Here is a 17,778-nt window from a genome sequence, read left to right as displayed (position 1 = left end):
TGTGTGTGAGAGAGAGAGAGACAGTGTGTGTGAGAGAGAGAGACAGTGTGTGTGTGTGTGTGTGAGAGAGAGAGACAGTGTGTGTGTGTGAGAGAGAGAGAGAGAGACAGTGTGTGTGTGTGTGTGTGAGAGAGAGAGACAGTGTGTGTGTGTGAGAGAGAGAGAGACAGTGTGCGCAGAACAATACATCAGCAGCCACACCAGCGGAAATCATCTCTGTCCCTCCACTAGTCAACTTTATATTTAACACTCCTGCGGCCAGAGCTTGGTGATTCATGATCCCCGGAGAGGCATCGCAGCGGCGCGGGCAGTAAATAACACAAAGCCCCGTCTCCATGCCGGCCGAGCGGCTCGTCTCACCGAGGAGCACAAACCCTTCTCTGGCACTTTGTTTCTCGCAGCCCGCCCCCTAGCGGTCCTGCTCCCAGCGAGGCGGAGGGCTGAGCCGGGCGCCGGCACCGCGCAGAGCCAGCGGGCTGGGGGGCGGCCGAGGGGAGGGGAGGAGGGGTCGCTGTGATAAAGTGTTATTCCTGCTGCCTGGGCTTTCTCTCCTACCCCGTTGGAGGCTGGATTGATCACTCTTGCACATCCCACGGAGAGTTGAGGAGGATGCTTTTGACTTGAGCACGCAGCGGCTGCCGGAGCTGGGACCGAAGACAGAGAAAAAAGAGCCATCGCACAGGAGCGGCAGGTGCGCTGAGGAGGCTGGGGGAGAGCAGGGCACCCCAGGGTGGCAGGTGCGCAGGGGAGAAGAGAGGAGAGCAGGGCACCCCAGGCTACCGGCTGACAGAGTCCCGATCTGAGCCAACGCGCCCGTAAAGACGCTCCTCCGCAGCCCGTGAAAGTGCGGACCGGACCATGCGCGCCGGAGCTGCAGCTTCCACCAACTCGGGAGGAAGGAGGCGCCAGCCGGGGAATGATCATCAGGGTAGTTGCACGGCTTGGAAGCGCTTGTTTGAAAGGCTTTGGCGTTGAGATTGAGCCTGCACGGGGCCAGGTAGTTATTTGGAGAATAATCAATAATCCATCGTGCCACGGCTGGATTTACCTGCGCTTTAAATATGACACATGTGTGATCATGTCATAAGCATACGTTCTTGCCTGCCCACCTGCCTCACAGGCTGAAAAGAAGAGACGAAATACCTCCCAGGACCCCAGTGAATTGTAGTGTGTGGTTGTGTTTTTGTTGCGTTGTGTGGCAGAGCATCGTGCGTGGGGAGAGTGGGGGTCTGCCGTTCCCCGGCTGGAGGCAACGCGCGATTTGCATGTTATTTTTGAACCCCGCGGAGCAGTGCAGGGACGGTGTCGCCGGACCGTATTAGCGGGCGCACAATGTCCAGCAGTGTCGGCGGCCAGGTGCCCCTCGGAGAAGCGCAGGGCTGCGGATCAGGTGTCCCTCGCCAGGCTTGATGCCCACGCTGCTGTCCACCAGCTGCCTGTACGTCCCCCCCCGGGCGGTGAGTGACCCTTCTTATGGGAACCAGCGGACCGTATGGCGTGCTATTACCTTGTCATCAGCTCCACACACCTCAGCAATGGCCATTTCCGAAGCATTAAGGGAGTTTTCAGGGGTCCCCTCTGCAAGACCCCCGGCAGCGAGTCACCGGTAATGTACCCTGGATTCTTCTCGACAGCACGATCGCTGCATGCGTGTGTGCGTTTGGATGGGAATTGTTGTTGTCTTTGTTACTCGCATGCTATGTATGTACACGCACACACAACACACACGCACACACATTGAAACAGTCCGTATGCAGGCGCTTCATTCAGCGTCTGGTACTTTATTCTGTAACTCAGCAGTCGGTGGTCGGAAGGCACACTAAGGGCAGATTGATGTTAGATTAAGTCGAGTGTAAATCCTCTCCAGTCTGACCATGCATTTAAAAACTGCCTGGCAGTCTTGAGTCTGAAGTGTTGTTTTAACTTCTGATGCAAAAAGAACAGTGCCCAATATACATACATATATGACATTATATAACATGTGTGTATGTATACTTTTCCACTTATTGTCTGCATTCCTGTGTGACATGCCGAGACCAGCGGAGACAGTTGCACCAGAGATGGAAACGCTAAAACAGGCATATTCAAAAAGACAGATCTGCTTTCCTCAGCTGTTGTACGGTGCCAAAGCACCCTGCTCTCATTCTCGGAGAAGTGATGGAGATGTGGTAGATTGACAGAAAGGGCAAGGTGTAATTATCTTCTGTCTTCAGAGCCACTGAGCTGGGGGGCAGTATTAATAATGCGGGGATGAAGTAATGAAGCACATATGTTTCGATTTGAGGACTGTGGGTGCTCATAATATCAGACTAGTTTCCTGGCTGAAAAGCACTATCAGTAGCAGCTCTCAAGACTGCCGAGCGCCGTCTTATTTATTATTTAATATCCATAGTTGCATAATTCTATATTTGAAATGCTTTGTGTTCACTGAGCATGAAATACAATATGAATTTGTATATGCTTCCACAATTGGCAACACTGTTGAACATTTTAAACACCTTTATCAAATGTCATGGTTCTGTGAGCAAGACTTGTGCAAATTGGGTTCCTTTGTAGTATTTATTTAACTTAATTATTTGAAATGGAATTCTGTGCTGTTTGATTGATAACATCGTGTTTAATGGTCTGAAATAAGTAGTTCATTGGTGCTTTTGCTTTCTGACATTTGAAGCTCTTCGGGAAGGAGTGATACACTATGCCCAATATCTGACTGCAGGGGAAATAAATATTTTCAATTTTCACCTGAAAGTGTCTAGAGTTTTAAGGCTGTACTGGAGAATGACTAATTAGGTGACTCAAAATATCTATATATTAAAATATGTATCAATGATAAATTCAATAAATATATGCTTTTAATGCAGATACACTGATTTGTGCTGTGTTCACTTTCAAAACTATTTAAAAAATAAAGAAGCCATTGAGGATTTCCCTGATTGTCAGTCTTTCTTGTGTAGGTCTAGGCAGTTAAAAGCATAGCATATTACTGTAATTATAGATCAGTGATACACACGACAAATGTCAATTGAGCTTGCAGAATTAATGTCACATTTTGTATCCTAGAACATGTTACAAGCCGTATGGGTTTCTCTCTCTCTGTTTGTCTCTAAATGCCAAGGTGTAGTAGTGTGAACTAAAACATTTTGAGTAATAAACTCATCCAAATCAAAACACAAAAACGACAATACAGCTACAGCACAGCCGAACCTGGCACACTGCTGCAGGATGTCCTGAGACCGATTGCAGACCCTCTCAGGCTGGTTTTGTCTCAGTTATAAACTCTTATAAACTTCCACAGCTGATTACATGACAAAGCTCTTTGATTGGCAGTGCTGCCTCTATCACTTTTCCCCAATGTGCTTTCTGACAGCTGTGTTCTAATTCGATACGTTCCTTTGACTGTCGATTCATAGTGATCAGTGTTTGTATTGTCTTCGACGCACATACGGCTGTGATACTAAGAATGGGAAGTCATTGGTCTGTATTGGAAATTGCTGAACAATTAAACAAGTCTGTCCGTCCATTCATCCATCTCTCCACCCCCGTGTTTCTCCTGGACCACACACAGCTTTATCTGTCCTTTAGTTATTCACACGCAAGTCAGGGTCAAGAACAGCTGCATTTAGGCCGGCACTTCACACAGCGGCCCGTGTCCCTGTTTCGGAGGGGGCAGTGAGGATCTCTCTCTGCTCTCGAGATGTGCTTTAGGCTGCTCTTACTGTGAATGTCCTCCTGTAACTCACACTGGAACGTCCACCTGGATTAATTAATTTATTAATCAATTAATCAATCAATTATTTAATTACTGAAACTGTTTGAAAGGGAAAGGGCTGCCCATTCATTTTTTGTGCCAGCTGTTAAAATATTTTTTCTTTTCATCATTTACTCTCCTTATTTATTTGTTTGTTGGGGCAGGAGTGGAGTTGGGGAGCATTGGGGTTCAGGGACAGAAGACCTGGTATTGTTTTTTCATGGGTAGACATTTTGCTGAGGGCTCTGTATCCTGAGTATCCCTTTTTGTTTCAAGGATTGAAAGTGCGCCGACAGACTTTCATTATCCCACTCTGTGTTTATGCTATTTGACACGAGGCCAACTACATTGACTTTATTTCATTTTTTAAATCGCACGGAGCGGCTTCTGTGATTTTATTAGGTTTGACTGCAGTGGCACCCCACAATGCTACGTACAAAGGGTTTGATTTGTTATAAGATTAAGAGTTGTATCTACAAATGTGGCAGCACAAGAAATCACATTATGAGATATGAAACATTAATTTAAAAAGAAGCAACATTAGAAAAGAAATCTCCATCAGTTTCTTTTGCATTTTTCATGGTGCAAAACTGCATATTCTTTCTAATTGAATTATTCTGAAATCTTGTCCAAATATAGGTCCCTTTGAAATTGCCTGTCAGGCTGCATTGCTTGACATCAAAAACACGAGCAATAAATGCCTTGCAACATTTCACAGCTTATTTTTAAAAATTACTGTCAACCGGGAGAGGAAAATGCGCTTTCTACCTCAAAACACTGAACGCCCAGATCAAGAACAGAGGCAATGTATTAAGCAGGGAATTATTTATGTCATAGCGCTAATAAATATTGCATTACAGTCGGCTGCATCTATTAGTCATCAATATTTAGACAGGCAGGTGTTTTGTGTTATTGCTGCATATTGGAATTTGCCATGTAATTGGCATGTTATAAAATAGATCAAAGAGGATAATGCTTAGTCTGTAATTTGAACACGGACTGAGCCCAGGAACGTTTATGATATTGTGTAGAGACTGGGGGGAGAGAGACTTTTTTTCCTCTTGTGCGGTTAAGTTAAAGGGTTGTTGTAATCAATAGCAGTGCCTTCTCTTAGTAGTACATTACCCAAGATGCTTTGGAAAACGGTTTCATTATGTTCGTGTCGATAGCAGTGCTCTGGCTGTAATGCTGTTCGCTTCACGCTGAACTGCTGTGGGTGAGACGGAGTTTAGTGACATTTTGGGTTCCGTGTTCCCGTCTTACATGTAGCAAATCCAGACCCAAATCAGGCAATGAGCTGTGAAACATATACAGGCTTTTGGGAAAGGGGGCTGTATGTGTATTATAGCTGCCTGTTACACGGTGCTTTCCTCGGCGGCTCACGGTTAACTCCTTTTTCTGTGCAGCTTTCAAGTTATAATATTTGTGTCCTCCTAGATGTCCTATAAATAGTTATTTAAAGTGTGATACATAGCCAGTGCTGACAATTAACACTTTTAAAGAACTTTTATTGTGTCAGCCTGCGAAGCACTCGTCTTGTGAGCTCGGGGCTTTGTTCGGGATCTTCAATCACAATTAGGTCTCTCGACTGGTGGCTCTTGCAGGAATGATCAGAGCAGGCAGCGCCACGGCTGGCGTTTCTCCGCGGCCATAAACCCACGGTAATTATACAGAATTTACTGTGCAAAATACTTTATCTTCACTTTGAGCCAATTCATCCCTTTTCCGCTTCATTTGCATTTTTCTGAAGGTTTGAAAAACACAGAGACAATACTCTCAGGATAGCGGTTTATTAAACACTGTTAGTGAGAACATCAGCATAATAGTTTGTCCGGTAAGAGAGTAATTGAAAGACAGCCAGATGACTGCAGGTGAGCCCAGAGGTGATTCTGGGGGAAGCCTGAGGTTTCCAATTAAAGCCTAGATTTATAGAAACATTATTGACCCTCTGCCTGCTTGTCCCTGGCATTTAGCAGTGTGTTCACAGCTTGCACTCGCTGCACACGGGAAGCATGTGCGACTGTGAGAGTGCATCAGTAACAGATGGGTCAAATTCACTCTATTAGGCATCTGCAGAGGTAAAATAATTCAACGGACGCCACTGACTTTCAGTGATTCTGTAGGAAGTCCATGAACTATGGAGAGAAATTTGCAATTACAAAGGAATCCCACATACATGTGTGTTTTTGGCTCTGTCGTTTCCACGTCTAAAGGTCGGAGTCACTCTTAATGTCCGTCTCTCGTTTGGATTGGGTGGGATCCTGTTTTTGTAGCTCCTAGAGCTGTAGACTCTCGACTACCTCTCACCCCGAACTGATTTATTCATCAAAAACAACGTGGCACACATTTGCACTTCAAAGATTCACTTTACATTTTTGTTTCTCCCAAAATTAGAATAACCAAGAAGTTTTTGTTTATTTGCTTTGTTTGTGTTCTTAGATAGAAAATGTTTCCCAACTATGAATGGATTTCAGCTATTTTTAGATATATCAAACTCACAGTAGAAAAAAAAAACTGCTGTTCATTGGCCTTGATATTTAGTATAAAGATACCGTTGGAGGAGAATAAGGCTGTTCTGTTCAATAAAGCGTGTCTTCCTGCCCCTGCTGTACGTTTCAAGCTGCTCACAGGCGCTCAGATGGTTCAAACCTCCCGCAGCAACTCGCAGGTTAATGTTTCTTACTTGTGATCTCGACATTAATGATTATCAATAGTAGCATTTTGCTGAAGTCGGCTGGAATGCGCAGCGCACTTGTCAGGCAGACGTTAATAGGTAGAAACAGGTGGGGATTAATATTCAACGCCAATCCTGGCTTCTGCCTGTTATCAGAGCTGGGTTGTCTGGACTCTTTTGTCTCTACATTGATGGTGATTTCCTGAAGGGATGTCCAAGCACACAAGAAGTGAGATGGAAGACCGACTCTGAGACTATCCTGGTTTTATTCCTATTGTGCAACATTAAGAACTCCTTCTCTATGTAAAATATATAAATATATGTATTATTGAGGTGAGAGTGGTTTATGCTTCAACCACATCGCTGGGGAGTTTGTTCAGATTGTGACGCCTCTCTGTGTGAAGAAGTGTCTCCTGTTTTCTGTCTTGAATGCCTTGAAGCCCAATTTCCATTTGTGTCCCCGGGTGCGTGTGTCCCTGCTGATCTGGAAAAGCTCCTCTGGTTTGATGTGGTTGATGTCCTTCATGATTTTGAAGACTTGGATCAAGTCCCCCCGTAGTCTCCTCTGTTCCAGGGTGAAAAGGTTCAGTTCCTCAGTCTCTCAGTAGGACATTCCCTTCAGACCTGGAATAAGTCTGGTTGCTCTCCTCTGAACTGCCTCTAGAGCAGCGATATCTTTCTTGAAGTGTGGAGCCCAGAACTGTCCACAGTATCCAGATGATCTCTAACTAGTGCATTGTACAGTCTGAACATCACTGCCCTTGTTCTCAATTCTACACTTTTGACAATATACCCTAACATCCTGTTTGCCTTTTTTATTGCTTCCCCACATTGTTTGGATGGAGAAAGTGAGGAGTCCACGTAGACTCCTAGGTCTTTCTTATGCATTACTTAATCTAGTTCTATTCCTCCCATAGTGTAATTATAGTGGACATTTTTTTTACCTGCATGTATTACCTTGCACTTGTCCACATTGAATTTCATCTACCAGGTGTCGGCCAACAACTGAATATTATCTAAGTCCCTTTGAATAACCTGTCCTGCCGAGATTGTATCTGGTGAGCCACCTATTTTAGTATCATCTGCAAATTTGACAAGTTTGCCAACTATCCCAGAGTCCAGGTCATTAATATAGATTAGAAAAAGCAAAGGCCCTAATACTGATCCCTGTGGAACTCCACTAACAACCTCACTCCAGTTAGAAGCAACTCCTCTAATCGACACCCTCTGTTTCCTATACATCAACCAGTTCATAATCCATCTACTTACATTACCCTGAATGCCTAAAGCTTTTTGAAAAAATAAGTATATCATATCATATGCTTTCATGTGATCTACAGCTGCAGTTGCATGTTCAAAGAACTCTAATAGATTAGTAAGACATGATCTGCCTCGTCTAAACCCATGTTGACTATCTCCAGGAATATGGTTTTCATTTCATATTTTCTGTCTAATCATTTTCTCCAACATTTTACATGTAATGCAGATGAGACTGATTGGTCTGTAATTTCCTGGCTCAGTTTTGTCCCCTTTCTTGTGGATTGGTATGACATTTGCTGTCTTCCAGTCAGTTGGCACATCCCCTGTGTCTTTTGGAATATTTGAGTTCAAACCCGAGCCCGGGCCTTTGCAAAATAGGAGATCACAGCAGCTCAATCCATCACTTAATGTGTCAACATTTATCATTTGAAATATCTGTGCACCTCAAATTGGACTTTGTGTAAAATGATTGTCAGTCTCTTCATGAATGCTGAATCTCAGCCGGGACACTTTTCATCATTCGCGAACTGGTCATAAAATATTTATAACGACGCACCTTTTACGGAGTTCTTTATGGCGGATAAAATAAGGAATTTGAGAGGCGTTGCTCATTAAATCATGGCCGATTTTGCATGATAAGAATTCTAACTCGAATACTTATTTCTCGGAGGACCGCCGCAGTACCGGTGGCTGCTATGTCTGATACCTCACTTCACTTTAATTTGAGTTAATGTGGGCCTTTGTAGGAGTTGAAAACCGAGTGGAAACGGCTCTGTCTTTGTTCGCCTGCGTTTCCCGGTGACTGACAATGAATGTGAGATGTTCCTAATCCTGCTTGGATGCCTTAACCCGGAGGAAGCAGCCTGCGTTAAAGGATTGATGCCGGTGCTGGAGAGAGGGGAAGAACGGAGCATAAGCAATGTCTTTGTTTCGTTTTGTCTCAGGCATTTCCTCCAGACGACACGCTTGGTCTTTTCTACTGTACTGTATATCACAAGATAATATGTCTGTAGGCGATGCTCATTGTATATTTATTCGTCTTAATTGGATGCAGAGTCATTTAAAGAGACGTCGACGGGCTGGTGTAACATGACTGACCTGTACCTTCTGTTTAACCTGCCCACTGAGCCCTGACTGACCTACATGGGTATTGTGCTTTGTCCCAAGGTGTCAGAGAGGTCTTGAGACATTCAACGCCAAGATTGAATTCATGAATTGAGTGTGTAAATGGAGTGGCCTTGTGTTTCTCTGAATTGCTGCTCTTCAGTTGAGGGACTTTAGTTATCTTTTGAAGGGTGTGAAGGGATACTTGACAAGGAAATATTGTAGCAATGTAGTTCAGCCTTAATTAAAAATGATACATAATGCAAGTGTACAGTTATTTTATTATTATTTTACCCTTCGTAAATATATTACAATGCACAATTCCAACACAAAGTAAACCATTTGTTGTCAGAGGGCTGAGGTAATTCTCCGATCTGTGTGTCGTGTGGCAGGAGATCTCTCTCTCTCTCGGCTGAGCGACTCTCGCATCCTTGGAGCCACAGCGCGCCTCCTGCTCCTCAAACCCCAGAGAAGGAGATAAAAGGTGGTGCAACTCGGCGTATCAGTCCAGCTGGGTTGTCTTTGAAGTAAACAAAGCTGGGCGCATTTGTTTATTTCCAGTGTCAGCTTTCTGAGGGGAGGTTTATAATGAGCTGCGGGCCGAGAGAGACGCAGGGGCGGCGCTGTCCGGGTGTTATGGGCTCGGCCAAATCAAACCTCTGACCCAGCCACGAAGCACAACGCACAGCCCTGCGTCCTATTGTGTTCTATAATTGCCAGAGCTGCCGTCTGCTGCTTATCAACCAGGAAGAACAACGTGTTAAAAAGGAGTGCCTGCTCTCCCCAGCCATTAAACCTTCACCCCTAGAAAAGGCACCAGGGGTTTAAATTTTTCTGCAGGAATTTCCCGCAGACACATAGTAACACATCAGCCGGTCACATGACTGTCTTTCACTTGTCTAATTCAGATTGCCTCTGCATGTAAACTCCAAGTCCTTATCACACTGAAGCACTGAACAATATGGGCGTCCTTGTTTGACACGCATATATTTGTGAAGAGGTGTGAAATGCAATGTAAATCTTAGGTTGCAATGAATGGAGGAATACATTAAGATCAATCTTACTTTGCATGCGGAGAAGTATGATCATGGCATCATGTCTCTGTGGCTGTATTTCCTCAAGGTACATTTATAGTTACTATGCCTAGAACAGAGTTAAACGCAGTAAAATAGAAGTAGGGAAAAACACAACATAGTTACTAATCAAAGGGAAAATGTATAGATTTATAGATTTAATGTCAAAATGTTGCCAGTAAGATTGGGGTGAAATTGACTTTATTTTCCAAATATATGAATACAAACTATAAACTCAGCAGATGCCAAAATAAGGCAGTAGTTGGATTATAATTGTTACAAAAGTGTAATAAATATATTAAATAGCTTTAATTCATAGCACTTTTAAGATTTCAGTTTTTCTGATGAATATATTATGTTCATCTCTGTGTTGAGCTTTTGTTGGGTTTTGTAGTTTTTATGCATTTCAAATACTTGGCATATTTTCTGTGATTTCGTGAACATTTTCTTTGTTCACTCAGTTTTTTTGTTGAAAAATTTAAGGAGAGACACGATTGCAATAGAGACTATTTTAACATTTAAAACTCACTTAAGAACACCAAAGGCATTTGATTAAGAAAAAAACTCATTAACAGGGATTTATGCACGAGATGTAAATGAGAGTGTCGTAAGTAAGATGTGTCAGAATAAAATTAGAGCAGATTCACAAACTGGAATAAAAGTACAGATTTAATGAGTACGGGGGGCAAGACGATTCCCAAAAAGCAGCGTGTTCTTACATTCGGGATATCACTTTTTTTAGGTGGATTCAGATCAAACGAACGCTCTTTCATCCAATCTATATTCCAGCCATTGTCGGCTGAGCTGTTGGCTGAACTCGACGTAACCCAGTTAATTGTGATCGACTCGTGTGTATCTCATTAGCGATGACCTTTATCCTATTGTCACATCTGATGTGTATAAAACCCCGCTGTCCCAGAGCTGTAGACACGAGGAAAACTTAGCAGGATAATGAAAACTGAAGGCATGTGCCCGAGCAGAAACCACTGGCTTATCACCCCCTGTAGATATGGGATGACATAGTTTGAGGCCAAGTTTTTTCATTCAGTTGCTCATGTGGGAAATGGCTTTGGAATTGTGTACAAATTACTGATGAGTTTGTCTCGCCTGTTTACGTGAGCGATTCGAGTTCGGGAGAAATTAAACTGGCTGCCGTACTCAGCACCAGGACTTTGTTTCTGATGTTGATCCTCATTGCTCTGTAATTACTAAATCTTCCTGGGCAGACCATCCATCCAGGTTGAATTCATTAATACAATTCACCGACCATCTGTTGGATAATTTCCACCATTTAATGGAGTAAGTTTTTCCAGTGAGTGAAAGGCAAATTAATTACCAGTGAGCTAGATTAAGTAAGGAGGCATTGACTGAGAAAGGACACATACATATAATTCACAAAAACTGGAGGATGTCTGTTTGAAGACTGTATTCCAGACACTTGGACAGGGCTGGGGGGTGACTGGGGGTACAGGGACAGACACTTTAATCTCATAGAGATACACAACGGCAGTTCAAATGAAAAAACAAACAAGCAAACCAAATAAATGTAAGAAAATGACATTTAATCTGTTTTTTAAAGCTAGCTGTCTGTCTGTGATTTGGGTGATGAGACATCGAGGTGTGATCACAGACTCTGAGACCCACGAGCATCACAGTGGGAGCACAGTCTTGACAGGCTGACCTGCTGCTCAGTTTGAATGCAGGGTCCGTACACAGGGTGCTCCACAGGGCAGGATCTCCTCAGACAGACACATCACTGGAGGGATCCCCTCGTCGACGCCTCTGCCTTGGAGTTGTGAAGCGAGTCCTTCATCTCGAATGCGCTGTGGTTCATTAATACAGATTGGCACCGTTCGAACAGAAAGAGTCTGCAATCAAAGACACTGCCTTTGTAGTGGCTCCTCATAGAGCACTGCTCATATCCCTACTCCAGAGATACATACAGGCAACCCCTGTTATCAGAGAGACAGAATACTACCCAGAGGGGAAGGGACTTTGTTCGTTATCATGGGGAACGCCTGACACACTGTCTGACAGAGCTGCCTCTAGACCACTCGGCCTGCTCTAATGAATACAGTAATCTCTGCCTCTTTCTGCTGGGGCTGAAAGGAAAGGTCCTCTAGATCTAAAATCACGGTTTTATGTGTTATTATAAGTAAGTAAGATGCACCGCTCTTCTAGATCGAATCCATCATATAAGCAACTTTGTAAAATGTAAAATATAAATCTTCCCAAATAGTGGTGTATCACGCATGTCGTGACTGTGGATGTGTCGCGTAATAACATCCCGCTGAGCTGAAAAACTACCATCAGATTCGTCTTCCTGGTTATCAGAGAGAGAGAGTGTGAGGTCACACATTAACACTTTAGTTAAAGCGGGGGGGGGTCATCTGAGTGACAGCCCACAACGGCCAATAGCAGCGCTGTTAGTGCGTTCATGAGGTCCCCATGGGAACGAGCCATGTACCACCCTTTGGGTAGCGTTCTCCATCAGAACGCTGACTCCAGTTTAACACACATGATGCTGTGCGTGTTGTTCTGGGGATGCCTCCGGTCTCCTGTGAATACACATTTGATGTCTCTCTGGCAGTGGCACTCATGTAAGAGCAGCTCCATCAGGAGTGCTGTCTTCCAGGGGATATAATTGCTCTGGAGTAATTCCTCTCAGCCCAGTCTGTCTTTGAAGTGGGTTTTGGGTAATTGTCAGGCATTAACCCTTTGACAGCTCCGCAGAGAAGCCTGTAATTGCGGTGACTTAGTTCGCCACGTGCCGCTAATCCAGGGGAGTCGTCAGAATTTGTGTTTCCAGTTGCTAGACGTAGCACAGATCTCAGACTGGGAAGCTCAGCTGCTGGTGTGATGAGCCACATCAGCTCTTCCCGTCGCTGGCGTATTGATGTCAGCGCGTCAAGGCAATTTGTGCAGTGTCCCGACACTCAAGGAGCATGGAAGGGAGAAGCTCTCGGCCCCCAGACCTGGCGCTCCACTGTCCAAGCCCTCGGGTATTTCATTATAACCGTAATTGATCTAATAATGTGCTTAGATGGACTTTATCAATTGTTAAAAAGCTCAGATTAGGTCAATTAGTTTAGTGGACAATCAGTTAAAAGGACCATTAGGCAATTGAGAGCGGGTCAAAAGCAGGGTGGAGATCCACTGACCTGAGGAGAAATCGAAGGGGAAGCATCATTGAAGTTATATTTTGTGCAGCCGGCCATTAAATAATAACTCAGATATAGAGCTCAGACTGGCAGCGTTACTCTACTGTTTATTTCAAAACAATCCTGCTTCTACTTACACGTGTGGAAATTAAATGTAGGATTAATTTGGTTAACGCCTCCCTACGAGTTATCGAAGTCTGCCGACTTGAACAGCGAAGAGAGAGAAGTGACAGAACAGTTTTGTCGAGTCAGTGTGTAATATTGCTTTTCCATTACACTGCTTTACATCTGAAGTATTGCTATTGCTGCGCAGACTGGATGGAGTGCCGAATTAGTTTCTCTCATGGGAATAATCCTTTATTTGTTTGCCGGAGAGCCTGCCTCCAGATGCCTCCTCAAAATACATTACGTCCCGCTTATTCACATTTAAAAAATAATGCTGTGGATCATGAGACGCAGGTGCTTAGTAATAATACGATGCTCTTAAACGCGTTGGCTCAGATTGCAATGGCTCGGGGCGCTGGCAAATGCCTGTTTGCGACAGTGAGTTTAGGTTAATCTCATGCATAAACAAGTCAGAAGTGCTTACTTCAGAGTGACATGTTTAAACAGCGAGCCGGCTGGCTCAGGAACACGTGAATGTCATGAGGACCCAAGCTCAGAGAAGCCCTTTCTTGACCTTTTCCTCACTAATTCAAATCCTGCATTAGGTGAGGTCAGGTCTACTAAGACCCCAAGTCCAGCGCGTCCGTCTCGTGTCTGTGAGGCAGTGTGTCTCGGCAGGGCGGTGCGCTCCGTGGTGAGGCGGGCCCCTGTTGTGTCTCACAGGTGGGATGGCAAACATCAGATACTCGGGCAGATGGTTTTAGAATATTGATTTTAACAAATTTTAAATCATAAGTATTAAAATTTGTTTGAATGTTTTTATTATTGAAATGTAAAATACTTTCCCAATAAAACAGTATTTACTCTGGCAGATCGACAGCATCCCCGGCCAGCTGAAGAGCACTGATCGTGGCAAGAGAGTCCATTTAGATCCTGTTTACATGGCAAGAGATACACCCTCCCTCCGTCCACTCCACACAGACTGCACACACACTTACACACTTACCCACAATCCACACTCACACACACATACTCAAACATCTGGAGATCAGCCCTGGGGGGGATGCGACTATGTATCGGGGGATGACGATTTAACGTTCTCTCAACATTGGGAGGGACCTGTCCTACCTGCCCCCCCTAAACCTCTAAACCTAATGCTTATGGCTACTGCCTCTAACAAACCCCCCGGGTGGAAGTGCACCAGTGGAGACGTCCAGGTGGATTCCCCTACACTCTCAACATGAAACAGAGAGAGGCGATGAAGAGCAACCACAATGCACTTGTCCTTCTCCTTCTACATAGACAATATATTGTGTATTATAAGTATAATCCAAGAGGCAGTGTTTCATGTGTGATACATGACAGTAGCAGGTTGGCTGTGTAGGAGAGATGCTCCTCTGTGTGTCTGTTGCTGCATCAGCCAAAGATCTCAGTGAGGTCAGCAGCTCCCCCGAGACAGAGGTTTTTCAGTGATTCAAAAAAAGACTGGATAGGATCCTTGGATCACTTATTAATGGACACTAAATGAGCACGATGGGGCGAATGGCCTCCTCTCGTTTGGACACTGTCTTATGTTCTTATTACTCTCTAACTTTGGATATGATAATATATGGGCGTTGGATTTATGCAAAATGCTAATGTTTTACAAGAAATAAAAAAGATAATGTGGGGAAAGGTGCCGTCTCTCCCGGTTTTATTATCCGAAGTGAAGACATACTTACTGTGTGAGTACAGTCTGAATGGATCCCCATTATGTGGAGAATAAAACTGTGTGATTCATAAATGAACATCTGTATGCTAATGAGTGTTTATTGCGACTACAAAGTATTGTAATATAATAAGCATCTAAAACGCATTTAAAGTCTATATTTTCTTCAAATTGAATTTATTATGCTAAGAATCTATTGCCTTAAAGGAAAACCAATTAAATCCCCTGTTTTCGTTGGTAAATTGTGTTTAATTAAGAACACGGAGACATTCTTTAAACTGGACTGTTCTTGAGCTGTGAAAAGATGCAGGTGAGTTATATCTGAATCATTTAAACATTGCCCATAACTGCTGTGGATATAAGACTTGCAGATGTATGCAAAAATAATGAATGGCCCACGTGTGTGTGTGATAATAAATAAAGTTTACATTTGGGCTCAGCGTATATAGCGGTTTAAATTTAGAACGCGAGCTTGGCTTTTTCCGCAGGTTTTTCTGGTATTTGGATTCTGAGGGTGACATTCCTGACTGCGATTCGGTTCCATTTATTATTGTAATCAATTATTCATTAATGGGACTGTGGTTAAATTAACAGAGTGGAGAAATACAAGAGGGGCGAGTTCTGCTGTAAACGCCTTCCTTACTCACTGACTAAGGTGCATCTCTTGAGAGGGAAAAACAACACCCCTTTGCATCAGAAAGTCTCCAGTGGGCGAGCTATCTTGATTAAACTGCTAATGTGTTCACCGGGGGGATTTCCCTCTCGAAACCCAAATATATGTCTCTTCGTGGACATTATACACGCATGTACCATGATCTCTGACTTTACCAGAGACCACGGGGACCGAGCTTCTCGACGGGAAAATGCTGTTGGCATGTTATTCTGTGCTCTTCTCTTCTAAAGACCTGGATTTCCATGATTTGTTGCCTTCTGTGATTGGGACTGAAGCCAAGGCGCAGACCACGAGTCGCCATATGTATTGTTTTGTGAGGCAGATTGAAGTGTAATGAATGTGTAAGCAGTGGGATACAAGTGTTTTTTCTGCAGCTGCAATTATGTGGGTAGGATACCCACTCAAAATATATATCTGTACATGTATTACTAACACACCCAACGAAACAATGAGAGAAAGAAAGAAAGAGAGCTATTGAAAGCTGAAAGCAGGGTGTCTTCGGCTGGGCTATTAAGGACTTACTCATTCAGGGGACAGCAGCGCGCCCCGCCCTGTGTAATGATGTGTATTGTGCGGCTGTACGTGGGCCGCTCTCTCTCGTACCGATCTGGGGTTGTAATCAGCGTCCTGTTCTTCTCCCAGCTGTGTGCAGGGAGGCGGCCTTCTTCCTCTAAACAAAAGGGTCGAGAGAAGATGATAAAAGTCTTACCGTCCCACAGATAATAATGCATATCTGCTGTTGTCAGTCTGCTTTTCTCCTTTAAGTCCACAATGGCAACAACAACAACAATAAGAGTGGATATTGGAACACAAACACAAGAGAGAGGAACGAGTTCATTACATTTCTTCTCTTTCTTGCATCCCAAAGAGTTGGTCAGCTTCATGTCCAACTCCTACCATCACCGTAGCTTGCCCTGGTCTCTCCTGTACCAGTGTAGTGTTTGTTAACCGTAGACCATGCTCAGCTTATCCAACTATGGTCATCAAAGTGTATTTGGTTATGGATACTGCATGAAGGTTCAAACTCTTGATTCTTTTTTCAAACCCACCTTTTCTTCTGAATGCTGCGGGTTAGAAAGTGCTGCTGGTTCTTCTTCTTATATTATTTTTCATTGTCCTGAAACAGCTGAATAAGTGCAGACAACAGATCCCCCATCTCACACGCTCTCAGACAATACAGAACTGGGTTTCCTGCTTTACAAATGAGCTGCCGCCTCACTCATCTGCTGAATAACATTTTTTTCTCTCCCTTTTCGCCTAATGATCTGGAGCCCGGCTGGGAGAGAGAGGGCTTAGCGGATTCTGTTTTGATTTAAGTTAATGAGAATTGAACAATCCGTGATCGAGGCTCGTAATTGCATTCCAGTATTTCAAACCAGCCGCTCGGCTAATCAGTGGTCTGATTTACTGAATATGTGGCGATGATTGAAAGCCAATGAAATTATCTTTTATTAACTGCCAAAGACACGATCTACAAACAAGATAGACCGTTTCTGATTCATGCTTCAAGGCGTCTCCGCACCATCCTCCTGGTTTAGGGAATGAGACGGGGTTGTTTGTGAAGATAACATTTTAATAAGCAGGGTGGGAATAAAACTACCAAAAAACAGAAAGACAGAAAGGCTGACAGGCACTACCACACAGTATATTCCTAGCTTTGCGAAGGGTTTTGTGGATATGGAAACAAATTCTGTCAGCTTTTATTGTTTCTTTAAGTTCGTCTGTGTTTGGATAGTGAAGAGTATTTTGTTTATGTTGTGCTGGTGTACACAAGCATCGTCTGCTTTTTGCATTCGGTATACTTTGTGATTGTTCTTCTGCACCTCATCCTGACGTTTCACATCACAATGACATTATTAGATATCTATAGATTTGCAGACATAACCTGAGGGACCCTCTGTCTTTTTTACCCCTTACCTGGGTGCTTTGTGCACTTCAAAATGATATTCCTGATAAATACCCAAAGCTTATAAGAAAGTGTCCAATCGAGAGGAGGCCATTCGCCCCATTGTGCTCGTTTGGTGTCCATTAATAACTAAGTGATCCAAGGATCCTATCCAGTCTATTTTTAAATGTTCCCAAATTTTCAGTTTCAACCACATCGCTGGGGAGTTTGTTCAGATTGTGACTCTCTGTGTGAAGAAGTGTCTCCTGTTTTCTGTCTTGAATGCCTTGAAGCCCAATTTCCATTTGTGTCCCCGGGTGCGTGTGTCCCTGCTGATCTGGAAAAGCTCCTCTGGTTTGATGTGGTCGATGCCCTTCATGATTTTGA

The 17,778-nt window shown here is 43.8% G+C and overlaps 1 protein-coding gene across 1 annotated transcript in view; it reads left to right on the top strand.

Annotated features, from left to right (window-relative positions):
- The first annotated feature begins 507 nt into the window (after positions 1-507).
- The window catches only part of znf804b (zinc finger protein 804B), a 101,080-nt gene continuing 83,809 nt past the window's right edge, over positions 508-17,778 (top strand). Inside the window, exon 1 of the mRNA XM_066715434.1 lies at positions 508-1,606. Within this exon, the coding sequence (XP_066571531.1) occupies positions 1,493-1,606 (114 nt within the window). The 5' untranslated portion in view covers positions 508-1,492. The remainder of the gene's footprint in view (positions 1,607-17,778) is intronic.

The sequence above is a fragment of the Amia ocellicauda genome, chromosome 10, assembly GCF_036373705.1.
Source record: "Amia ocellicauda isolate fAmiCal2 chromosome 10, fAmiCal2.hap1, whole genome shotgun sequence".
Classification (NCBI taxonomy): domain Eukaryota; kingdom Metazoa; phylum Chordata; class Actinopteri; order Amiiformes; family Amiidae; genus Amia; species Amia ocellicauda.
Note: the sequence above shows the minus strand (reverse complement) of the source record. Positions and strands in the feature narration are given on the sequence as shown.